A 26,328-nucleotide genomic window follows, 5' to 3' on the forward strand; every position below is an offset into this window, starting at 1 on the left:
CATATGACAGAAAGCAAACAAGCTCTGCTCCAAACCCGAGCATAAGCTTATAAACTCATAAACTCGTGAGCCATAAACTCATGTTTATGGCCCTGAGGAGCTCTGAGGAGGGCTGCAGACCTCCCCGCTCACGAATCTCCCTGATCCCTGAGGGAAACTGGGCTGCCCTGAGGCCGTCCCCTCGGAGCCATCCCCCGGGCGGTGCAGGCCGAGGGGCGGCCCCGGGGAGGGGCGAGTCCCCATCGCGGCTCGGCGGCCAAGGCGGAGCCAGCTGCCTGGCCGCTATGTGGCGGAGCCGGGACGGCGGCCGAGGCTTGGGAAGCAGACGGAGGTGAGGAAGGGCTCGGCGGGGCTCGGGGAGCCGCCTCGGCCGGAGGCGCGGCGGGGAGGGCGGCGAGGGTCCTGTTGCGCGGGCCGCGCGGGGGCGCGGCCATTTTCCCCCCGGGGCAGCGAGGGGCTGCGGGGGCCGGGCGGCGGCTGGCTCGCAGCGTGCCCGGCACGGAGCAGCCTCGCTGGGAGGCGTTTGCCTTCGGCGTGCCCCTCTGCTGCCGCTCCGCGGGTCCCATTGCACAAGGGCAGGTAGGGAGGAAGGGCAGGGAAGCGAGAAGTGCGGGAGCGCCGAGCGTGCCACGTTTAAAGGCTTATAACAGGAAGCAGGACAAAGCTTTTCGTAAATCTCCTTGACCTGGTAAAGCACCGCAGCAACAACTGTTCATTGCACAACACTGATCAAACAAGCGCTTCAAGCACTTTTTTTTTTTTAAACTGTTAGTTATGATGACGAGAGCAGGCTTTGGGCAAAAGCGCTGCCCTGGCAGAACTGCTTGCAGAAACAGCTCGTAACTTCAGGGAGTTTTCGCCAGGGATGTCAGGAAACCGCTGGATGCGTTTTGTTTTTGTTCCTCGTAAACTTGGTAGCTTCGGTCTTGTTTGACTTGGACTCCCTGCATGTGCTTGAACTCTCAAAAACAGTTCCTAAATGAACACACTGGTCTTTCATACCGATTGTGAAATTGGAATGGGTTGAAAGCTGGGGAACTGGCATAAAACTTTTGCACAAATGTTTAATAACACAAAATCCTTAACTTAGATCCTTTAAGTTAATTCTCAAGTGAGAAATACTTTCTGGTTTTGGTAAACTTTTTTTTTTTTTCAGAGAATAATACATTTTTATATTTTTTTGCATCACCGTGTGTTTTTTATATTTATAGTTTTATCTACGTGACCCCTCCAGGTCCTTTTAAATGGCTTCGTTCTTTGAAAATGATGGTGAAAAAGTAATAATTTACTTTCAATTTAAGTAACAACTTTTTCATATTACTTTATATTGACAGGCATCAGGAGTTGAAATGACATAGAAAACTGCTACAATCTCTGACTACAAAATGAGCTTCTTCCACTTGATGCTGAAAGCAGGAACTGGGTTTGATTTATTTGAACACTGGTAAGTTCACTTCCTTAAAGGTAGCGTGGATGCTCTCATTGTCTCCAGTTTGATGTGAGGTGGAAATTTGTGGATAGGTAGCTTTTCGTTTTGCTGGCATCCATGGTTAGTTATCCACATCTGCAGATATCCATCTATATATCTGGACAGCCATTCATCTGTGTTTCTCTCTTCCCTCTCTCCCTGTGCTTTGATGAAAGGTGAGGCAGTACCTGTAACAAACACTTAGCTCAGAATCTAGGCATATGGTTGCTAACGCTTTTTCTCACAGCTGAACTGAAAGATGTCTGATATGGTCAGCTACATTTGGCTCATATATTGAGCACATGAGACAGGAAAGTGGGGACCTCAGGTACAGTAAACGGGAAACGAAGTATGTCTGGTAGAAAGTCTGTCTTGCTTTGCTTAGCTTTAAGAAGCCTAATGACAGGAGTAAACTCACCAAGGAAGATGTGAGCTGTGTGAATTGTTGTGGTAGGTTTAATCTTGTCTTGGTGGTTGTATTTTGGAACAAGAACATTTTTTTGTTTGTTTTTATTGTTCCCCCCACCCTCCGTCACTCTCCCACCTTCACTGTTTCAGTTAAACTTTAATAAAAATTTTAGTTAAATATAAAAAGTTGACTCATGTAGGTGTGCTTATAAAATCGGGGTACTTTATATCTCAAGGTGCACTTCAAGCACAGTTTTTGTTTCTTTATGGCTTAGAGACTAAGGATCTGCTAGTCCCCTGATAGTAACAAGTCCCTGTAGGTAGTGATCAATATTGAAAACCACTTAAATAAGTTAGTAGCAAAGTGCTGATAAACAACTGAAGGATCTAGATGCTTTCTTAGCTACTATCCTGAATGATTTGTCATTGTATTGGCCTCTGCAAGAATTGGTCATCTCCATGTACTTGTAAATTATTTACAAGTAAAATCATTTTAGAAGTTGCAGACAGAAAATTTTGAAAAGAAAGTAATGGTTATGCCTTTTGCACAGCTTCCTGAAGGACAAGTTTGCTTAGGGGCCCAACATGTCTTTAAAAGCTATTCTTACCATGTTTAAAGTTGGCAGCGTGCCTAAGGCAAGTAAAAGGTCAAGTTCTGTGGTGACAGGCATCTTTTGATGAACAAAAAGTCAGTATCTTAAATCAGGTCAACATATTTACTGTTTCTGTTTTCAAGATGTTAATTTTCAAAATTTGAAGGAGAAGTAATAAGTCATATTTCAGCTACGGGAAGGTAAACATTAGGAAAGTAACTTGGAAATCAAAACGTTTCTTTTTTTAGTAGATCAAACCACAGATATGATTGGTAGGTGGGTGGTTTGTTTCTTTCTTCTTTCATAAAGGCTTTGTGTACAAAAATTTTTCCTTTGAACTCAGCAAGCTTTGAGCTGAAATAGTTTTTCAATATAAGTATATAGGCATTGTCATCCGTGAAGTTGCTGTCCTCTCTACATAAGTGAGACATTTTGAGCCTCTGTAGCTGTGTCACAGGGGCATCTCATACTGCTGAGACTGAGGTAGAAGGCAGTACAAGGCTAGTCACTAGGTATGTGAACAAACATCTGCGTTTTAAACAAAGTTTCACATTTATGGAGTCTGAATAATGTTTCACTGTATATTCTTCTTAAGAAAGAATGCTTGTAAGAATCTTTTGGGTCACTTGAAACCAGAATAAAAATGTTCTGTGTGTTCTCAGATACTGCAACTACAAAAGCTGGAGGCTTCTTCCCTTCTTTCCAGAGTTTCCAAGTTTTACCATTGCAGTATTTGACCTAGGGGGAAGGAAGTTTGTAAATAATAGAACTTTTCCTAAAATGCTGAGCTTTACCGTACACTATTAGAAAGACATCCACCCTTGGTATTTGAAGCCAGTAATGAGTGCAAAATGTAAACCTTAACCTGTTAGATTGCTTACTTATTTTTACCCTAAATTTAGGCATCGTTTACTTTCAGTAGTCAGATCAGTCTTACAAAGTGGCTACTTATGTCTGGCTTTGTTGATTGCTTTGACAAATCTGTAATGTCGTCTTTTTGACAGAAACAATATTTTTCAAAGCTCTTGGCTAGAATTCTTGGTCAGTCTTTGCTGCAAGTTTTATTATTCCGCTTTTGTTTTAAGTAGTGTCTCCAGTGTAGGCACAATTATGCTCTTGCTTTTACATTTAGGTTGACTGTTGAAAAAAATTAGCTTTGTGTTAGCAATTTCGTTAGTCAGATTTTCAGCCAAATGATTGTCCCTCTGTACTCATCTCTGGTGAGGCTGCACCTTAAATAGTGTATTCATTTTTGGGCCCCTCACTACAAGAATGACACTGAGGTGCTGGAGTGTGTCCAAACAAGGGCAGTGCAGCTGGTGAAGGGTCTGGAACACAAGTCCAGAGGAGTGGGCTCTTCTCCCAGTCATCAAGTGATAAGACAAGAGGAAATGGCCTCAAGTTGTACCAGAGGAGGTTTAGGTTGTATATTAAGAGGAACTTCTTCACTGAAAGGGTTGTGTGGCATTGGAATAGGCTGGCCAGGGAAGTAGCTGAGTCTCTATCCTTGGAGGTTTTCAATAAATGTGTAGATTTAGAACTTAGTAGCATGGTATACTGAAGGACTTTAGTACTAGGTTAAAGGTTGGACTAGATGATTTGAGAGGTTTTTTCCAAATTGAATGATTCTATGATTCTATTGTCCAAATAATGTGTTTTTTACCATCGCTTTTCCCCTTCTTAATTTTTTACAGGTAAACTGGAATGTCAAGAATGATGATCTACTCTGAGAAGTTACAAGAAAAACACTTACAAGGCAACTAAATAAAGGCTTTGGTATGAATGCTTTGTCAGATAAAAAAATAAGCTGTTGGTTCAAAACAAGCAGATATTTAGAAGCTCTTATATTCCAATGTTGAACTCTGCTCTGTGTGTCCCTTCCTTGTGCCCTAATGCCTCCTTATGTGCAAAGTTTCAAAAGAAGTAGCTGGTGGGGCCTATACGTTGATGTGTGAACTACTTTGGATATAAATGTAATTCAGGGCCATGGGTGTTTTTCAGGGAATACATGCTCTTCTTCCAAGCCATTGCTAGCTGATTAAAGTACTAGTACCTGTGGTCATTGCATTTGCAATGATTGTTACACAGGAAACCAGATTGCTTTAGTGCAAGAGGGAGCAGCACGCAGAATAGTCATATATGAAAAGCAAGATGGTTAAATGCAGACCTTAACCTACAAAGAGCTGTCAGAAAGGAAAAGGGTCAAGTGTTTGCCAGCTGGCTGTCAGTATGTGGCTTGGGAGGGGCTCTGATGACATCTTGCCAAAGAAAAAAGCAGGCCCATCTGAGAGAGGGCTTGGTTAAGGCGCAATGATTTTGTAGAAACCAGCTCTGAGGGCAGTGGTTTTCTGTTCAGTCATGTATGTGTTAGAGAAACCCGTGAAGAAGACCTGAGGTGTGAAATGCAACTACAGTTCTAGAAGGCTTTGCTGTTTTGTGTCTGACCACAGCAATTCACATCACCCACGGCTTCCACATATGTGTGTCTGGAAACGTTGTCACCTTTAGACACAAATTTAAGTGCCTGCCAGATCATTTTAGAGTTACAGTACGTTTGTTCTCCAGCAAAGAGCTACAAGTTCACCAGCTGTTAAAAGGTTCACCAGCTGTTAAAGTGCTGCCTTAATTGTAGGAGCGCAGTTTGCAGAAGGAAACCTCATGCATCTCTGGAACTGTGTCTTTCGTAAATATGGAGAAGGAGCTTAGTCAAGCTCGGTATCAAGGTTATACAGTATAGCTTAAATGTTAGCTGTATGCAAGCATAACTTCATCCATGTTAAAGTTGTTTTTGGATTTAACTAGGCTGGCAAAAGAAAAATACACTTTATGCAAGAGTTCTTCCAGAAGAAAACTGGAAAAGTTCCATTGGAAAGCTGAAAACTGAGCAGCCTTCTGTGGGCACCAACTTTGGTGGTGGCCAAAATATTCAAAGGCTGGGGCTAAACTGCCAAACCGATTTTTCCCTCCCCACAATGACTAATGCTTTTCCTAAATTTTTAAGGACTAACGCAGGGTGCAGAGGACATTGCAGCTTGGAATGCTTGTACCACATTAATGGAAAATATTTTTTTCTTTGCAGCAAAAGATGACATCTACATTTTTGCTTATTGGTCATCTAATTCTACTGATACCTTTGTTCAGTGCTGGTAAGTTAAATACGTTGCTGAAATTACTATTTTATAAAAGAAAACCTGCAAGAGACAAGTTGTGCATGTCCAGTAGAAAAGAGTTACTGAGAGAAAGTAGTGGATTCGGAGTGTTGAAGATATTCTGAATTTTGGGTTGAAGTTGCACTGGGCATGGGAAGGACGGGTTGACATAAATAGTTTTAAATCTAGTCACATAAATCTAGGGTACTGAGGCTTTGAATAACTACTCCCTAATTCCTTTAAAGAAAGTACAAAGAGATTGGCTTCCTTGACTACAAGTGAGCTGTTTAATGCCTTCTTTAAGAGATGTGCTGTTTCTCTAGTCCTGAAAACAGACGGGTAGAGGCCAATTTCCTTTGCAATTAATTAGTAATATTTTAATGGTAGATCTAAGTTTTCAGTAGAGTTTAGGCTATATAATTTAATGGTATTTATAATGCTGTTCTTGGAATAAGCAGGATAATAATGGATTTACTACTGACTACTTTAATAGGGAGAAGTTATGACTTAAGCTTTGTGAAGTATGTGTTTATTCAACCAGAGGGTACTAAACAGACAAGAAGTAGTAATCTTGTAATATTCTAATAATAAATTGTTAGAGAAAGTTTACTTCCTAATTCTTTTTAACTTTGAATGGATATTAACACTTCTTAAAACAAACAAACAAACAGATTAAAAACAATAACTGTTTTTTCTCTCTTTTTTTTTTTTTAATAGAAGAGTGCATTATTTGTGATTACTTTGTGCTAGTTGGAGAGCCTACAGCTATCAGTTGCCCAGTAATAACATTGCCAGCGCTTCACTCTGATTACAATATGACATGGTATAAAAATGGTAGTAATACACCCATAACCACAGAGAAACACGCCAGGATTCATGTGCGAAAGGGCTTGCTTTGGTTCATTCCTGCAACGCTGGAAGATTCTGGACTTTATGAATGTGAAGTAAGGTAAGAAAGGGAGGAGGGGAACAACTGGATTACTGATACTTACAGTGGAGTAACATCTGTGGGACTTGGGTGTACAGAATTTTTTTGTTTTAGGTAGAGACCTTAGATCAGTTAAAAGCACTGTATTGACCATGCTTTTTGTTAATTTTGTGCTGCCTTTTTTTCTTTCACGTGTGTAGAATTTGGCATTGCAAAAGTGGTTCAAACAGAAAACTTTTTATCTTAAAGCTCAATAATATTAACAATATTATTGTTAATGGGTGTGGGATATTTCCTTTGTTTTGAATGAAGTGTAAGGTCACTGAAAGAAGTCTTAACTCCTTCAGTTCTCCTGTGTTCAAATGGCTGTTTGATACTGACACATCAGAAGGACATTTTGCTTTCTTCACGGAATGTGGTTAAATGTAAGGAGGATCTAAGTAGAGAGAGTTCTCTGTATGTTACAAAGGATCAACAAATACAGATGTTCCAGAGAGCTTTACAACTTTTTTTTGGAATCCTTTGGGAAATTTATAAATTAAGAGCCCATAAACCATTGTTATATGTCTTATTATAAAGCATTACTAAGTGTTACTGGTCAAAAATGAGAATGCATAAGAAGAGCAAAGCAGTGTGCTAGACAGCTTTAAAGACAGTGAGAGTACTATGTCCTCAGCACTGTTCAGAAGATCTAAGTGCATGGAGAAGAAACAGGAGAATCTTTTCGGCTGTTTGGCATCTTCAAGCTCTTGTTATATTTAGAGCTCAGATTATTGCACTGGAATTTACTGCTTCAGGTGCTCAAATCTTACAATGGCTGAAATTCAGTGTGTGCTGAACAGGAAATTAATGCCAGGAAGGCACATAAAATTTTTGTTGTTGATGTTGTGGTCTTGCCACATCATGCTGAGAACAACCAACGTAGGCTTTTTGTGTGACCCAAAATTTGTTTTAGTAGGGTGTAGTTAGGTGTACTACAGTGCATACAGCACACCAGTTATGTTGAAAGGATTTGGATTGTGAGTGTAGTCACAGTAATCTGCAAGAACCTCCAGTGTAGGCACAGGTCATAAGCTGTTGCAGCTTCTTACTTCAGAGTCAATAATGAATCCCAAATTTAAAGAGGAAAGAAATGCAATCCCTTCAAAGCTAACTACTTAAATAATAAATATCATTTTAATTTAGGCACTCTTGCTTTGTCTTTTCTTGGGTACCTTACCTCTTAAATACGGCTTGCTTAATGTCAGCATGCCAAAAAACATATACTAAAATTCAGTTGCATTAACCTGGCTATGGTTTGTGCATCAGGCACTTAAGTCTTAATTATAGCGTTTGTCAAGGTGCAGCATATGGAAGTTGTCGCCAATTCTGTCAAAACATACAGTTGTCTTCTCTGGAAACCTGTCTCCTAAAAGAGCACTGAGAAATGAAGAATAAAGTAGAAGTAATGAGTATTCCTTTATTTCTGGCTTAGACTTCTGCTTTCTAGTGCTGTATCTTCTGGAGAGGTGCTATACCACAGCTTGTTCTCTGTTTTCTGTAAGATCTCAGTCTGAAGTAGTTTCACACCGATGTTTCATCTTGGTGTACACAGTATTCAAAAGCTTTGTCTCCTGCAAAAAAGTTAAGCCTTCTTGTCTTAAAGTGTCCCTTCAAGGACACAGCCCTTCTTCATAAGAGAGGTGCTTCAGCCCTCTGATCATCTTTGTAGCCCTCCTCTGGACTTGTTCTAACAGGTCCACATCTTTCTTGTGCTGGGGGCCCCAAACCTGGTCACAGTACTCCAGTAAGTAAGATAAGTCCTGAAGTCCCCTCTGGTGCTTCCAGAGCACCACAGATTCCACTTCTATACACAACACAACATCAGAGCTTATCCCTATCTCTCATGGTCTGGAATGGGGAGTGAGGAGTTGAGAGTAATGTTTAAGAGCTAGGAAGACTGTAGCAGGGGTGATAGGAGCAAGGCTGGTGGAAATATTGAAGTCCCTGTAAGTCCTGAAATCTCTTCTCTATAAACTCCCTGAGCTGCTGAAAACAAGAGACCTTGTTGTTAATGACCTGACTTGTCTGCTCTTCTTGTTACAGAGGTCTTAATCGCTCTAACCAGAAGACTATAAATTTAAAGGTTTTTAAGAACGATAATGGTTTGTGTTTTAATGGAAAAATGAAGTATGACCAAGTGGTGAACAGCGCAAATATTGGAAATATTATATGCCCTGATCTAGAGAATTTTAAAGATGAAGACAATGTTAAGCCCGAAGTACACTGGTATAAGGTACTGTACATAAATATTTCAGATATAGAACATAGAAAATATTATATTTAAAACGCGTTATGATGTAATTGTGAACAGCAGCTTTTGGAAGGAAAGTTTATTCACTGTGAGGTTTGAGTATGGCATCTACTTTATCATACTGTTGGGAAGATGTGAGGAGGTATGAGAGATATTTAAAACAAAACAAACAAAACAAAACAAAAAAACACAACACTGTGTCCACTTTGAAAGAACTTGCAGTCTAAAACATGTGTTGCTTTTGTTTGTTGATTTGTGAAATGTCCAGTTTATATAGGTGTTAAGTTTGTAGGTAAAGTATAGAGGCAGTAAGTTCAAAAACTTGTGTTTCCTTAAATATAAGGCTCTGTGTAGCTATTTCTATTTCTCAGAGTATTAGGCTTGTCTTAACTGTTGATTATGGTGCAGCATTCAGATGCCTATTGCTCTGATTCTGGCAAAATACTCTGTAGCCCATTCAAGCTGGGAGAAGTATATTTTCGTGTTTTTTTTTTTTTTCTTTTTTTTTTTTTTTCTATGTTGAGGTAAAATTCTAAGGCAGTTCAGCTCTTAATTCTGTTGTTGGTCTTAAAGCACTTATATGGGCCTGTATATTATATCTGAAATAAGATGCACAAATGTAGCACCAAGGTTCTTTTTGAGATGATGTGTGATGTGGTTGTAAACTGCTTATAGGTCAGAGAAGAGAAACGATTATTTTTTTTTTTTGCTGCTTTTGCATTGCTGCAGATGTGATAATACACCCAACAGCGTGAGTCACTGCTACAACAGCTCTGTTTCAGGGAAGTAGAAATGTAGACACGCACAGGCTCTGCGTGTCTACATATCTCTGTAACAATGGTTGAGGGTGAAAGGACCTCTGGAGGTCATCTTGGCTCAGACAGGGTCACCTAGAGCACATTGCACGGGGTGACATTCAGGCAGGTTTTAAATAACTCCGGAGAAGGAGGCCTCACAGCCTCTCTGGGCAACCTGTTCCCGTGCTCTGTCACCGGCACAGTAAAGAAGTTTCTTCTCGTATTAAAATGGAACTTCCTGTGTTAGTTTGTGCCTGTTGCTGGAACCACCGAAAAGAGCCTGGCTCTATCGTCTTGACACCCTCCCTTAAGATATTTGGATACGTTGATAAAATCCCCTCTCAGCCTTTTACTCTCGAGGCTGAACAGTCCCAGCTCTCTCAGCCTCTCCTGATAAGAGCGATGCTCCAGTCCCCTCACCATCTCTGTTGCCCTCTGGGGGACTTCCTCCACTATGTCCAAGCCCCTCCGAGGCCCCAGGCACAGCCCTCTGGGGTATCAGCAAGTCCTCCCAGCATTGTACCACCAGCAAACTTGCTGAAGGTGCACTGTCCCTTCATCCAGGTCACTGATGTGTAAACTGAACAAGACTGGGCCCAGTACTGACCCCTGGGGGATACCGCCAGCTACAGGCCTCCAGCTGGACTCCTGATCACTCCAACACTGCTGAGCACAACCCCCAAACTCCGCCATACAGCCAGTTCCCAATCCACCTCACTGGCCTCTCATCTATCCCACACTTCCTGAGCTTGCCTAGGAGAATATTGTGGGCGACAGTCTCAAATACCCTCACTGCAGGTGTAAAAGACTTCTAGTACACCTGGGGATATCTATTTAACTCAAGATATTAAATGAAGTCAGTGAACTAAAAGACTACATCTGAAAACTTAAAGAATTGGCTGCAGTGATATTTAAAAGGTGCAAATGCAGCAAGACCCCTTTGGGCTTCATGTTAGGGCACAGTGACGCTTGTATATGACCCACATTGTGGTTTTAAAAAAAAAAAAGACAACTGTTTTTTAATTAATTTTCAATAAAATATCAAAATGCTGATTTTTATTTATTTTTAATAATTAGTAGAGTTCATTAGCGGGCTTAATTATAAGATGATTAGTTCCCCTAACTCACAGGTACTTTTGATATATTTAGGAGTGTAAGCCTGGATTTCTAGAAGACAAGCGATTTGTGTTGGCTGAGGGTGAAAATGCTGTCCTGATTCACAATGTATCTGTACAAGACAAAGGCAACTACACATGCCGTATGGTGTATACATACATGGGAAAACAATATAATGTTTCACGAACCATGAGTCTAGTGGTTAAAGGTGAGTTCACAGAGGTGGTTTTCTGTTTTATTCCTCTACTCGTTATTTTTATGCAAGCGTAAGCAGACTGGCATGACACTTTTCAGCTCTGTGGAAACAGAGCTGCATATTATCTTTACATCTTTTTTTTTTCCTAGAATGCTACAATTAAAGTACAACAATGCATACTGCTTACCCTTGAGCATTGCTTCAGAGGAAGAATTGTAATAGGGAAATGAGAAATGTGTGGTTAGAAATTAGAAGAAAGCAGGGGTGTTGGTTTGTTTTTGCAAAAACGTGTAAGTAGCCATTAAAACAAAAACAAACAGAGTGATTTTATTTATTTATTTATTTATTTATTTATTGCTGAGACCATGACAGCAGAACTCCTGCTGGCCCTATTGGTCAACCTGTCTCTGTAGAGAGCATTACTAATGACCTGAGCGCTACCATGGCTGTAGTCCTTTCAGAAAGGAGGTACATGTAAAGTGGAGGTAAAAGTTGGAGATAAAGTGTTCATCTTCTTAGATTAAATCAACGCTCTTACTTTAGATAGGTGATACAAGAACAGCAGCTTGTTAGCAGTGAGTGTATGTATCACGCAGAAAGATAAAATTCTGTTTGTGTATTCTTGACAACTCTTTTACTTAAAAAGATGTTCACCTGAAGTAGGAGGTCACTGAGGTAATTTCTCTTCCTTATCCATCTCTTTGACAGTTCATTGTACTTCTTTGCTTGTGTTTCTGTTATCTGGTTTTGTATTACTTCTACATCAACTGTCAGTAAGTCTGAGACTTTTTAAAAAAAATGTTTTTAAGATAAGGTGAAGTTTCCTGCTATCTTGGAAACTAGAACTTGGATGAATACAGCAAATTTCATTAGAGATTTTTTCCATTGGAAAATTGAAACTGGTAGTACATAATGGTGCTCCAATAGTACCAAAAAATAAAGCAAAATAATTGTGAAACTGTTGGTTGAAGTAAGTCATGGAACTCATTGTCCAGAGATTTATTTTTTCTCTTTCTTTCTGTTAGAAAGCCCACTGCAGATGAGACCAGAGTTTATTTATCCAAGGAATAACACAATTGAAGTGGAACTTGGTAAGTAGTGACTATTTAAGAAATCATTAAAACTTAGAAAGACTGGGAGTTTTACTGAAATAACATGTTAACAATTCCAGTGATTTCAGCAAGACTGTTAGATAGGCATGTGGATTGAGGTTATCTGGAACACAGATGATAGAACATGATTCTTCCAAGTAATTTGCAGGGAGAATAACTGTGTGCACCTAAGATTGGAATTTCTTGACAAGCAATGTCATGTTGGATGCATCTATTTTTTGTTTGTTGCCATATTCCCTTTTGTACTTCCTCTCACTGCCTGTGTCTTGACATATGTACAGTGTCATTGGGAACACAGTTACAAATATGCAACATGTTAGGATAGTTACCAGTTGACTGGTTTAGTAGTTTTTCTCTTCCTCTGTGTTTCCTGTCTTCCTTCCCTCTCAAAAAAAAAAAAAAAAAAAAAAAAAAAAAAAAAAAAAAAAGATTTTTAATCATTCTTCTAGGGCATTAAACGGTTTCAGATACCATTTTGTACCAAGTAGAACTGTTTCAAGCTAAGTCTTTGATTTAAAAAAGGCTTTAACTGATCTTGGAGAAGTGTGAGTGGCTATTTACTACAATTTCCTAGTGCAGAGAGATCTGAGATGTCTTGTACTTCTTTAAGTAAACAACTATTAGCAGTTAGGGCATTAAAGAAGCTCAGAGGAAAGGTCATGTTGGGGATCTGGCTCCATATGGAAACTGAGGCTGTAGCACTGTGGATTATTCGTCTGTAAATCACAGCTACTTCTGCTGGTGCTTTTCCTGTCATTGAGTTTACAGTTTGATGTGAAACATCTTGTCCTGCTCAAGTTCTGACTTTGAGCATATGGTAGTAAACTAAAATGAACAAGTGAACAATACTGAGGTACTGGGTAGTTTGTTTGTTTCCTTGCCTTTTTTTTTTTTTTTTTTTTCCCCTCAATTTTTTCCCCTTTTTCTTCTCTTCCTTTTCTTTGATGACTTCAACAACTTGTGAAAGATACCTTGTTCCAAAGTTGCCAGATTCTGATGAGGATGAGATTTTGATCAGAATAAAGCTTTAATAGGAGTTATTTTCCTTCAAAGTTTGGAAGACTTTATTTTAAACAGTAGTCTACTGAAGTGTGAAAATTTAGGACCTGATACAAATAGTATTATTGTAGACTTACAGAGCTGTGGTCTTCAGATGATCATTTAAATCTGTTGGAAAGTTAGAAATGGCTCAACAGCCTCCTCTCTTGTAATTACAGCTTCTCTGGTTTTGTTAGAAATACGTATCTGAAAAGCTCTATTTGTGCTCTAATAAGGAAAAGTGCTATATGTGCTGCTAATAAGGAGATTTATTTACCAGATCTTAGTCTGAAATAGGGATACTTGCCACTATCCTTTTATAAACTCATACAGCCCTAATCTTCTATGAAAACTTATCTTTTTCTTTGCAATTGTAACTGTGGAAGAAATACAGTAATATTATGGTGGTGTTTTCCTGTACTAAATCTTGCAGCCACTCAAATGTGTAAATCTCATCCCAAATTCTTATTGGTAAATTAATTATGACTTCCCATAGAATTCAGAAAAATTCTGGCCAGTGCAACCACTACTCAGGAGTCAGAAGTGCATAGGACCTTAAAAGGCATATTCATTTACTGTATGCGTCCTTTAGGATTTTCTTTCTCCTTTGATCATGCTTGTTGAGAAAATGGAGAATGAAGTAAGCAGCAGTCCGGGGCCTGCCTGTGGTTCTCAGCCTATATTAAGATTTGTTATGGGACGACTTGTTTATATTCCTTGATATTTTAAATTAACAGTTGATCCACATTTTTTATGGCTTGAATATTGTTGATTACAACTTACTGTCATATTACTGTTCATTTTAGCTGGTCTAAGGTACCCAAATCCAGCCTTAAGTACCTCACAGATCCTAAGAAAGCAGTCACCCATGAGACTAAAGGGAGACACTTACACATGGGTATCTGCATATGAGGTAGGGGCTTCAACTCATGTTATTATAGGACCTTAGTTCAGTTGACTAAACATAGATGTCTAGTGCTGTTTTGGATGAACTGGCTGCTCTAGGTATGCAGATTTTCTGAATATCTGGAGGCCTATTTGCTAGCTTCCTACAGATGCCTGGGTTGCTGGTGAGCATCTCAAATATTAGGCAACCGATTTGGGCCCTGAAGATCTTTTAGTAATAGTCAGTGAAGTCCAGAGAGCCATTCAGATGTAAAACCCAGGTGTCTATTTTAATATGAGCAGAATCCAGTGGAGGTGAACTCCTTTATAGCTTAGATATCTGGTTCATGTGTAGACATGAACATTCAGTTACCTACGTTTAGGGTGGGATTCACATCCAGATTGGAGACATCCAGTTGTGGAGTAGAAATGGATGAGTTTAATGGACTCTGTTTTTCATAAGGTAGGTAAGATTTTCCTTATCCCTCCTTTTCCCAGTTGTTCCCTGGTCACTTGATCCCGCTTCTCTTACAAGACTTTCAGTTGCTGTATTTAAATGGTTTGTTTTGTTTTGTAGGCTCTCATGTAGTCATGGAATGCAATGTATCCTCTGGCATAAATAGCTTGATTCCATACTGGGAAGTTAATGATGGATATGTTGATGACTTTGATAGCACCTACAGGGAACAGTTTTATGAGTAAGTATCTTCATACATTGAACTGTAAGTACCTTTCTAGGTGATGTAATCTGCACTAATTTGCAATTAATTCACCGTAAAGTTGACTAGTAGTCAATGGCAGTAGTCACGAAAGACTGATTAGAAGTCTGCATCAAGTACATTGTATTCTTATTGCTTGATTTTAAAAACAAATAATTTATTATAAATAGTAATGCATCTGATACAAATGGAATGAAGCAGCCATACACACATTTTTGTAATGCTGTTATGAAACATATCATTTTTAAGCCTTATATATACATTTGTTTTTATGAAATTCTTTTGTTAATAGACTATACCTTCCCCTCCATCATTAATATAGGAAGGGTAGATTGCTCCAAGGCAAAAAAAAAAAAAAAAAAAAAAAAAAAAGCCCTGTTGAAGTACAGATGTGACTGTTAATTTCAAAGAACACAAAAGGAGAAGCTCTTGTAGAAAATCTCTCTTCCAAGAGAGCAGGACCTGTGTTACTCTGTGATAATTGGTCTGTGCTATTGTAGAGTGTGGATATATTGATGCTTTCTCATTATAGCAACTACTGCTATTAATTATAATCCTTAAAACGTATTAGAAGGAAGTACATGTGGGGGAAAGGGTGACAGGATTCTCAACTGATCAGTTCAGACTCATGCAGAAGCATTGTTGTTTCCACCAAGTGCCATCATCAGTTTAAAAAACAAACAAACAAACAAAAAGTCTGGTGTTATGTTGCAAACTGCTTTCTTTTCTACAAACCTCTTAGGTTTGTAGAGGTCAAAAATGAATGTTCATGTATTTGCAAATAGTGTTTAACATGGGATAGATTCAGCAGAGATTCTAGTTTCTATACTGATATTTCTTTTTTTATTTTAATCCTTTTTTAATGACAGAAAGGGGATGCCTCATGGAATTACTGTAGCTGGAACAAAATTTAACATTTCAAAAGTGAAAGTAAAAGATTATGCCTATAAATTTTTCTGTCATTTCATATATGAGTCTCAACAGTTTACATCATATATCAAATTGGAACGCCCAGGTAAGATATCAAGTCTTGATAAAAATTGTGATCAAGGGTGCCTACTTTTCAATTAGTTTGACACCACACTACTTGCAGCTAAAACTGTTTATTAGCAAAATTAAAGGGAGTAGCACTTTGAATTTGCTTTGCCTTCTCTTGTTAGGTATTTTAGCAAGCATTAATGAAATACTTAAATTTCATTTGAAGCAAATATGAGGCCTCAGTGGAATACTGTGCTTCATTTTGCACACTTGTGAAGAAGCATGTGAATCAGAGGAGATATGTGTGTAGAAGAGGAGTGAAAATGGCCAGTTCTCTTAAAGAATTGAGGGGAGACATAACCAAGTATGGAACAGAGTGTGTCAAAAGCAACTGAACATAAATGTGCCACCTGGTTGTCCTGTCCTACTGTAACAAATAATGGGCTCAGATTGTCAGGCGGAAAAAAAAATCTGTTTAGATAGTAGGAAAAGCTCTTAATGATGATAAAGTGAAACAGTGAAATAGGTTGCTTGGAAGGTCAGGGAGTTTCCATTACTGATGCATATGCTTTGTTACCACCTTCTAGATAGGCACAGGAATTTTGGTTGGGGGCATCAGCTTCTTGTTGAATACTCCTGTCTTGTGCTCAGAGACAGGGTAATTTTGACCTGGCACTGGCTAGTCTGAAATCTTTCTTTTTGGTAGATGAACCTTCAAATAAAGGTAAAATGAGCTTGTAAAAACTCAGATGCAAGGTTCAAGAAATTAATTCTTTGTAGTCAAGAACAGATACACAGAAAAGCAAACCATTAGGTTTTTTAAGTGTCCTTTTTTTTTTTTTTTTTTTTTTTTTTTTTTTTAAATATAGCTACAGAATATTCCCTAGTCTACTGAGTGACAAAGCTGATTTCATTGATTGTGAGCCAGTCTTTTGACAGGTGTCACTTTCAAATTTGCCTTTAGCTGGCCACATTGTAAACAGATAACTGACTGAAGGTGGATACCAGCCCTATCTTGTTACATAACTATAAACAAATTATTTGCTTACTCTAAATAAAGGCCTTCACAATGACCCACAGGGTAGGAATTAACCTCAGACATTCTTAAATGCGTGAACTAAAAATTGCAGTTCATGTGGCCATTTCTGGGCTTTAATCTATTTATTTAATGTTTTTTTTTTTTTTTTTTTTTTTTTTTTTAAATCTTTTAAGGATAACAAATTAGTTGGTTCAGTGGTGGGTCTTTCAAGAGGCTTGACACAATGAAAAGCTGGTTGATGTGTGGAGAACAGTGTGGTTAGGAAGTCATCTCCTCTCCTCTGACTTTCTTGCTTTCTGACTGATCAAACTTTGTATGAGAATTCTCTGGGCTATACATTAATATTAATATATATATATATAATCTTAATTTATATATATGATATTAATATTTTGGTGCTTTAGCTGAAGAGTAACCTCTCTTGTCTCATTGTTAAGATACCTTTTCTCTGAAAGATGAAAGCACACTTATCAAATAACAATATTTGTAGGAAGAATACATGGAAAACTTGCGGTCCTGTCATTCATTACATCTATTTTTTAAAATCCTTTAATGACTAAGTATTTGAGGGGAAAACTGCCAATTTTTAACATCACGTCTTATTTCTTATATATAATTATATTTTTGTTTCTCTCCTTTTATTCCACTTTCTACAACTTTTATTCCACTTTCTGCAGCTCAGAACATCCAGGGTTACTTGATTGGAGGAGGAGTTTCTTTGGTATTTTTAGTGTTTGTTACACTCATTATCTACAAGATCTTCAAAATTGATATTGTGCTTTGGTATCGGAATTCCTGCCATCCTTTCCTGGGTGAAAAAGGTATGTTTATGTTGCAGAAAGGTGTACTTTGAGTGTGCTGTGTGTTGTAACGAGCAGGTTGTCTCCATCTTCTCTTGCACAGCAATGAGTTAACCTCATTGGAGCATGATTGATCTTGCTTGGGATTTTTGAAAATAGAACACATTTTTATGATGTATAGAATTAGTTCAGATGACAAAAATATCTATGGGAGAAAAATCAACAACTTTCCAAGAATCCAGTTCTATCATTCCTTTCTCTAAAGACATGATTTAGAGGTTTGAATGCTGTTCTGGCTGCAGCTCTTTGGATATCCTTTAATTACCATTCTTACAAAAAGCAGTAATACAATGGAATTGCTCCTCACTCTGGATGAAACAGGACACATTACACTTTTTTTTTTTTTTTTTTTTTTTTTTTTACTATTTAAAGATATTTCTAATCAGTTTACTTTCCTTAAATTCCTGGCATTCAGAATAATGTTGACTGGTGCGCTATCTATAAGAGCAGCATGCTTAAGTATGAGTCATTTCCAAACATCTGAGGGGAGGTACATGGCTAGAGAAGCTAGAGGTAGTTGTTCTGATGGATTTCTGTGAAGCCTTTTCAGTTTGGTCTTTCTGGAAAGCTTGTTCCTAAATACCTAATGTGCTTCTGATCCTGAATTTTGCCAAATATTTTGGTTTTGTTTTCATGTCTAAGCGATTGTTGTATTACGAAACTTCTGGTTACGAAAATGATCTGCTAGTTATATGGCTACTGGGGATCTTTAAGAATTCAGTTATTCTGCTGGAACACCTATTTTCTACACAATTCACTGGTAACATATATATGTGTATATATATGTTTATATTTAATTTAGATAGGTTTGAGTTTTCTTTATTCAACCTTAATTTTGCAGGTCTCTTGCCTATTCAGATCCAGTATGCTGAATCTTAAAGGGCTGATTCTACAAATACATCAGGCTTGATATAGTTATGCATGCTTAGGTAATAGTTGTATTAGAACCCAAATCAATGCTTCAAGCAGAGTGGGAAAGTGTTTAGGGATGTTTTTCTGCTTGTGTCTTTAGATTACATTTTTATATATATATATTTTTTTTAGCTTCAGATGGGAAGATCTATGATGCTTACGTTCTGTATCCAAAGAACAGAGAGAGCTGCTTGTACTCATCAGATATTTTTGCTCTGAAGATACTGCCAGAGGTCTTAGAAAGACAGTGTGGATATAACCTCTTTATATTTGGGAGGAATGATTTAGCAGGAGAAGGTAAGCTATCCAAAGACAAATTAGACTTGAGTTTTCTTACTAGGAGCTGAAAAAAGGAAAGCAAAGTGACGTTAATTTATCAGGCAAAAATCAAAATGTACTTTGCCCTAGTGAAATTCTTACAAAGCATTGCCTTACAAGGCTTTAAAACCCTTGTGGAGGTTTCCTTTGTGTGTGTATGCACGCGAAGTTTCAGTTTCTAGCACCTGACACTGAAAATTGCAAGGTCTGTCCCACTGACTGCTTATGTGAAATGAAATGAAGAAACTAATCTGAATCTTTTGCAATTTCACCTATGGTAATAATAAAGTGACATCAAGTCATAAGTAGTAGAAAGTTGGTAGCTCTTTTCCATTTATGCAATACAAATATGTATGTTTTCATGTGGTCAGAGCGTTGCATTAGCCAAATCTTCACTTGTCAGCTAACCCACAGTAACAGCTTGGATGCTCTTATCCTGTCCCTATTTATGAGGTAAAGGGAGGCTCAAATATCAAACAGTGAATGAAGCAGTTGCAACATATGAGTAACAAAAAATAAAACCCTGGCAGACAGTCTGATTTTTTTTTTTTTGCACAACCTTTTTTTCTCTCTACAGCTGTGATCAGTATTGCTGATGAAAAAATCCGTCAAAGTAGAAGAGTGATAGTTATTTTAGTACCAGAACCATCATGTTACAGTATTCTAGAAGACGCATCTGAAAAGCATCTAGCCATGTATAATGCTCTTATCCAGGATGGTATTAAAGTAATTCTGATCGAACTTGAAAAAATACACGACTATACTAACATGCCAGAATCCATCAAATATATTAAGCAAAAGTATGGGGCTATCCGATGGAAAGGTGACTTCTCGGAAAGGTCTCATTCAGCAAGTACCAGATTCTGGAAGAAAGTACGCTACCACATGCCGTCCAGAAAACGTGGATCTTCATCAGGATTTCACTTGTTACCATAAAATACTAATTCTTCCTAAATAGCAGAAAAATGACAATCACTGCCAAAGTTCATTATAATTAGTGATGGATGAATTGAAGGTCATATGTATCTGTTTTGTACAGAAAATCTCATCCAGATTTGCTAGATTGAAGGTACTACAACTTTGTCTACAGATGTGAATCACACTTTCTTCTGGCCAAATCAATAGAATGTTCTGTAATACCATCAGTAGCACACTGATGACATGGAAGCCATATAGGAAGTACATAAGGATACAGAAAATACGTTCTCTTGAAAGAGAATTGCACTGTGATTTGTTGGAATATTTTTTGACTTTAAAAATGGAAAGGAGAAAAAAGAAAACTTCTTTCCAGCAATTTAAGGTTGAATATGAAGGGAACTGTATTAATTATAATTGTGATGTTTTGTAATGGGTTTGGTTGATGCCAGTAAATGTTTGTGCTTTTTTTTTTTTTTTTTTTTTTAAATGAAATTACATGAATCTTATTTGTTACAAGTTTGTTATTTGCTGCTTTGTTCAGTTTGCTCAAAGATAATTCCATTTGTGTTAGTGCATCAGTCGGGTATCATCCAAGAGAAAAGGTAAGAGACAATCCCAACCCCCCCAAAAAAATACTATTCAACTTGGCGAAGCATAGATTCTCTTACCTGATCTTTTTACGTTTTAAAGAACTGCATGGTTTTCAATCATTTATCCCACTCAGACATCATAAAAATACTATATTGCTGTACCAGGTCATAAAAATGTAAAATCTCCAGAGGACTTTCTTTCCAGTTATGTGGCTTACTATGTTCTTATTAGCCGTGTGGAACAATGAGCTCATGACACATTCTCTCATACAGAGTTCAGGATGGTTGACTTCTTCCCCTTTCTCCCAGGGACCAAAGGGCTTCAGGGCACAGGCAATGCAGCTGGGCAGTTTTCATGGGATGCCATTGGTAAAAGAGAGCAGGTCTCCTCTCCTGTTCCCAGCTAGGGTTCTGGCTTTAGCATTTGGCACCTCTGAAAACTGAAGCTGCCTGAATGGACTAACATGGCAGAAATTCTTTTCCTTGTAGCTTTCTCCCAGATAAGTGGGTTGATCTGGTTGCTAGAGAAGTCCAAGTGCAATGGCCGAAGTAAAGGGGTAGTGTGGTCAAGCTTTTTGGCTCCAGGTGCGTTTAGAAAATAGAGCTAAAGTAACATTGCCCAGTGCTTAGAGAGAGAGAGATGGCTTGTGTTACTGCCTGTAGCTGCTTGCTTTTCTTTTTTCCCCTCTCCACTGATGTCGTAAGGAATCTAAGATGACTGGGCACCTAATTTAGCTGGGGTCAGATGAATTTATGCTGGAGTTGCAACTTCTGTGCAGCTGTTTGGGAAAGGAATCTATTAAAACTTACTGTGGACATCAAATGCTTTTCCTTTCCCTCTTCTTTATTTTTTATTTTTTTTTAGCAATATTATGTTCAACACAATTTTGTTAGCTCTGAAGCTAAGATGCATATAGACAGTGATGTAGTTTGTAATAATAAATTCTCTTGCAGGGCATTGATTGCTAAGAAATTATCAAATCTCTTTAAAATCATGTTTATAGCTATGAATTTTACAGGAATGAGAGATGTGAGAGCTAAATTGCGTGTGCTTTTCAGTCTGTGCTCAAAAGTTTACATTTTTAATTTAAGAGATTTGTTTATGTATGGAAGCTTCAGCGTGTGTCTGTTACAAGTGGGCTGTGTGCTCGGAGTATAAGGCATATCTGGTTCTCCTGAACAACTGGAGCACCTTTTGTTCTCCTCCAAATCAAATTTCAGCAAATCTTTTCTCATACATCTCCCTTACCGCAGAACAACTATCTTACTACTGTGTCAAATTCCAGTGCTTTCCAAGCTGTACTTGAAGGCTGTTGCTAATACAGTATTAGGCAGAAATTTTGCCTTTGAGTTCATCTGAAAAAAACAATGCTCTGCATCATTCAGAACTCTTCAGCTCTTTGAAGACTGCTTCCTTCATTTTGACACTACAGTCTTTATTGGCTTTTTCTTCTTTCATGACTTTTCTGCCCTCCATTTTCAACCAAAAGAAACTGATAATGTGAGGTGCCATCCCACAGAACTGCCAAGTGACGATGGGATGCTGTGACTCTTGTGTTCTGCCTCACTAGTAATAAAACCAATGGAAATAGCTTCCACCTGAAGTTATTTGGTTACCTCAGTGTGTGCTGGAAATCTGAAACCCTGCTTCTGGGGAACAGTGCCTTCTGAGCTTCAAGCTTCATGTGTTGAGTGTGTCTGACCAGAATCTCTTCCCTTCAGGATAGGAAGGGAAAAACGTGCATTTGAAATGTCAAGATTTATCTCCAACTTTTATGATACTGGAATGTTTAATTGATGAATGTCATGTGTGTACAGACCAATACGTATGCTTATCTTCTGTTCTCATTGTGTGTTTTATACAAGACAAAAATGTCAGGGAAGAAACACTTTTGGTCATGAAGTGCCACATTCACTAAGCTGTTGCACTAAATTTCCTTTTCAATATAGTGTGTGTTTGGTGACAGCCTGTTGAGGGAGGGTAAAAGAGCCTTGAGATCCATCCCAAGTTACTGAGATCCATCTGGGCAAGGCGAATGTGCTAATTGTTGTGGTTCACATTGACAGAAGAATTTAGTGGGACAGCAGCTCTGTGGTTTGGTTTTGGAACTCTTTTGTCAGAAGATCCCTATATCAAATGTGAAGACTAGACACTGGAAATACTGTATTTATACCCTGAGGACTAGTGCATAATATTGACTTTGTATTTCCACCTTGACAGTTTGTGGTTTGCAGGCCAGCCAACAGAGCTCCAGCAACCTCTGGCCTCCTGAATTTTTCTTTTTATTTTTGCTGTCTGGAATAGATTGTATGATAAACTGCTACTTGTTATGCCTACCTTTGGTGGAAAGTTATTTTACTGAGCCAAAATACTTTTTTTTTTTTTTTGATACTTGTCCCTTTTGCTATATTTATATGACTGCTGAAGTTTTCCTGTGTGTTATGTAAAGACACTTTGAAGAGAGGTCCACTTTTAATTCAATAAAACACTACACAATTTTTTCTTACAGCATTGCTTTTTTTTTTCTCCTCATTCCTCCACTGAAGCACGCTGTGAATGAAGAATGGCACACAGCTGTCTTTGGTTTGAAAGTGTATCGATCAAAATGGCTTTTACTAGCTCTCCATTCAAGCTACTTTTCCCAGAATTGGGAGTGGAGGGGAGAGGGTCTCACTAACATGGGTTTAATCTGGTTTCAGTACAACATTAGCACAAACCACTTCACCCTGGTCATTCTCATTGCTCCCTGAGCATTCTCATTGCTCTGAAGTCCAATTTCAGTGGTCATTGTTACAGCTAAAAAAATTCTTATTAAATGTTTTGACTTACCCTACAAAACTAAAACTCCAATGGTCCAGTTCTCTAGTTTTTTTTTTTTTTTTTTTTTGTCACCACAGTTTCCCCCAGGTGAGTTTAAGCATTACAAACCTGCAGGTAAAGAGAGAGAAAGTAAATTTGTTGGAGGGATGAAAACCAATGAATCATTTCCAGGGGGGGAAGGACAGATTTTGCCATAAAAAGTGGTCTTTTTCTTTTTTTTTTTTTTTTTTTCTCTTTAATTATTAGAAACTAGATGTTTCTTATAGAAATACGAATTATTTCCCATGCTTTACTGGTGAATAATTTGCAAGATGCTTGATTACCACACCTATAAGTCCAGAAAAAGTCCTGTAAAATGGATGTAAATGCTAAGTTAGTTGCTCGGTGTTAAAACCAAAAGTGGAATTGATTGTCTAGTAAAATAGAATTACACATTCTTAGCACTGAAAGCACATTTAGGCAGCCTTGACATTCTTAGGTACCTGATTTTTGGATAAACAGTACTAAACCAGCCTGTTTCATGCAGCTTTAAAGTTATCTAAGATAATTACCTGCAAATACATTTTGTGATATATTTTGTAGATTCAACAGAGAGTTTCATCTGTGCAAAGATATTCCCAACATCTTTAGCAAAGCTTAAAGTAGAAATTGCAAGAAAATATACAAAAACGGCTTTAAAGTTCTGTTAGGTTTGGATTCAACCTTTTCAGTTTCTGTTGAGAAAGAAATACGATGAATGTGTATTGTAGCCAAAAGCAAAAAATAAGACTGTGGCTATGAACCAGATAGCTTTGCCCTAAATAGACTTCCGTCTGTCTTAGAGATGTGCTATGACTAGAATCTCTTTTCATGCAGAAGGCATAGTTTACCGGGAACAGGTAAAGCACAAGGTTACTGATTTCTATCATTTCCTTTTAAAAAGTAGCAATTACATATCTTGCTTTTGTCACTTGCCCTAAAAAAACACAAACACACAACCCACACACCTCTCTGTCTCCCCTCCACTCCCTTCCTTCCACCCCAAAAACAAAGAAGGTTGGAGAGTGCTCATGTTAGTACCATAGCTTAGGTCTATATAAGGAAGCATTGCCCTGAATTTTGCAAGATAACTCCACTGGTGTGGAAGACCTGGTCTCCACCCAATGCACATATCAAGAGGTTTTATTTCAGACTGTAGTCAGCCAACTTCAGTCCCACCCATACAGCAGCGAACATTCTCGCTCTGATTTGCAGAAGGAATGAAATACTTGTTTCAGGTATTCTCATTGTTTATATATCATTTATCAATGAAATACTATCCAAGGTGGGGAAAAAAAAATAATTAAAAAAAAAAAAAAAAGGATTTCACAGAAAGATCCTAGTTGACAAATACATCATTTGGGGAAAAATGAAATATACCAACTTCTACACACAAATCTGTTCTCCTCATTACTCATTACCACCTCCGCAGTCACAGAAAGATAAGCCATGTCATGACCATTGCTCTGCTGCAATCCATTTTCGAAGATGGCACTGATAAGTTGAGTTAGAGTCCTCCCTGTGCAAATTGCAACATCATTCTGCCTCAGAGCTTCACGGCTTTGTTGCTGGAGCTGGTGGTTCTTGGTCTGCTTTGAAGTGGTGCTGGTGACAACATCAAATGGTCATGCAAACCAATGTCAGGTGTTGGACTTCTCTGGTCTTCCCTGCCTTTTTGACTTGTAACAGCCAAATTCTGTACTTCAGGTGTGACGTACCCCCGGATTTTGCTGTCTCATGAAACCCAGTCATTTCAGGTGATATTCCTCCAGAGGATTTGCTGAATTCTAATTCTTATCAGTCTCTGCAAAGTTGAATGATTGAATAGATCTCATTTTACCTGTTCATTTTGGTAATGTTTTAACAACATTTTGTTAACCAGAAACATTTTTTCACTATTAGTGATATTATAGTGAAGTTATGAGAAAAAAGGAATACTTCAGAGGTCTCTACCAACCTTGGCCATTCTGTGATTCACTCAGCAGAACCTCCTATGTGTATGTCTCAGTATTCTTCAAAAATGATTTATTTTTTTTTTAATTAGCGCTTCTAGAAAAAAAGCAGTAGAACAGATTATGGAACCCCTCACTTGTCTTTATGATAAACAGATTTGAACCCACAGATGTTTTTTGTTAGTGCAAAATAACATGGAAACTAGAAAACTTACATAAAAATAATTTGACCTTAAGCAGTAAGTGCGTAAGAAACATTTTCAAAATGAAATACGGGTATAATTGCTGACAAAAGACAGAGGAGGTGACTGCGTAAATCCTTAACTCTTTACTGAGCCAGGAATGAGTTCATTCTCTGTGTTCCTCCCAACAGGATAACGTCTGGAGCTGTTACAACACGCCTGCAGCCAGCACTAAGTACCTTCCTTTGGTGGAGGGCAACATACGCAGGCATAGCAGAGCTTCGGCTCTTATCTTACCTCATCTAATCTGTGGTTGTCATGTGGTGAGCAGGATGGTAGAATGTGTTTGTATTTGGTAGATACAGTTTAGAAACAGTGCCAGAAAGCACAACAAAAATAAAAGCAGGGTGGGACAAACAGGATAAGCAACGATTATTCTCCACAGCTTTCCTGAAGTGTTTATAACTGGCTTAGCAAGTTTAGCAAATGTGTTTACGATGTACTTTTACCAAGAATGAGAACCTGCCTCGGCAGTCCCAAAGTGCCTGTGATTTCTGATTACTTTGGAAGGAACCTAGGAACGTGCTTTGCTCTATCTGACCATATATTTTCAGGTAAGTTAATCAGCAAGCTACAGCGGTAAAATGCTTGTGTCTGATTCTGTACTGGCTGTGTGGTTTTGAAGAGCTCTGAGTCCAGCAGTGGCGTGTGAGTGAAGCAGAGAGCCCCACACACTGGCGTATTGTGAACACAGCGCTCCTAGAGCAGCCGCAAGCCAAGTAACCTCCAAATACCCCATCAGGGCTACTTTGTACGTGCTGAGTTTGCAGGTAAAAGCTTGGCAGTGAGATGGGACTACACCAGTATGTTCACGTTTGAGCCACAAAATAGTTCAGCGTGACACACAGCATGACCAAGCTGTTAAGGCAACCTCTTGAAAAAGCTAACAAACAGCTGGTGTCCCCGAGGGGCTCCTTCTGGCGCCTCCACCTTGAAGGCACACCGTCTCCTCAGCTACAGAAGTGTGCTTCTGCCGCA

The 26,328-nt window shown here is 38.5% G+C and overlaps 1 protein-coding gene across 1 annotated transcript; it reads left to right on the plus strand.

Annotated features, from left to right (window-relative positions):
• Positions 1–275: 275 nt before the first annotated feature.
• Positions 276–20,177, plus strand: LOC116492687 (interleukin-1 receptor type 1-like). Its single transcript, XM_032193565.1, has 13 exons — positions 276–331; positions 1,335–1,444; positions 4,164–4,245; positions 5,549–5,615; positions 6,336–6,567; positions 8,632–8,821; positions 10,786–10,960; positions 11,974–12,039; positions 14,561–14,681; positions 15,572–15,717; positions 17,397–17,540; positions 18,624–18,788; positions 19,387–20,177. Exons 4-13 carry the CDS (start codon positions 5,555–5,557, stop codon positions 19,743–19,745), a joined length of 1,659 nt encoding a protein of 552 aa, XP_032049456.1. The 5' UTR covers positions 276–331; positions 1,335–1,444; positions 4,164–4,245; positions 5,549–5,554; the 3' UTR covers positions 19,746–20,177.
• The last annotated feature ends 6,151 nt before the right edge of the window (positions 20,178–26,328 follow it).

Source organism: Aythya fuligula, chromosome 1, assembly GCF_009819795.1.
Source record: "Aythya fuligula isolate bAytFul2 chromosome 1, bAytFul2.pri, whole genome shotgun sequence".
Classification (NCBI taxonomy): Eukaryota; Metazoa; Chordata; class Aves; order Anseriformes; family Anatidae; genus Aythya; species Aythya fuligula.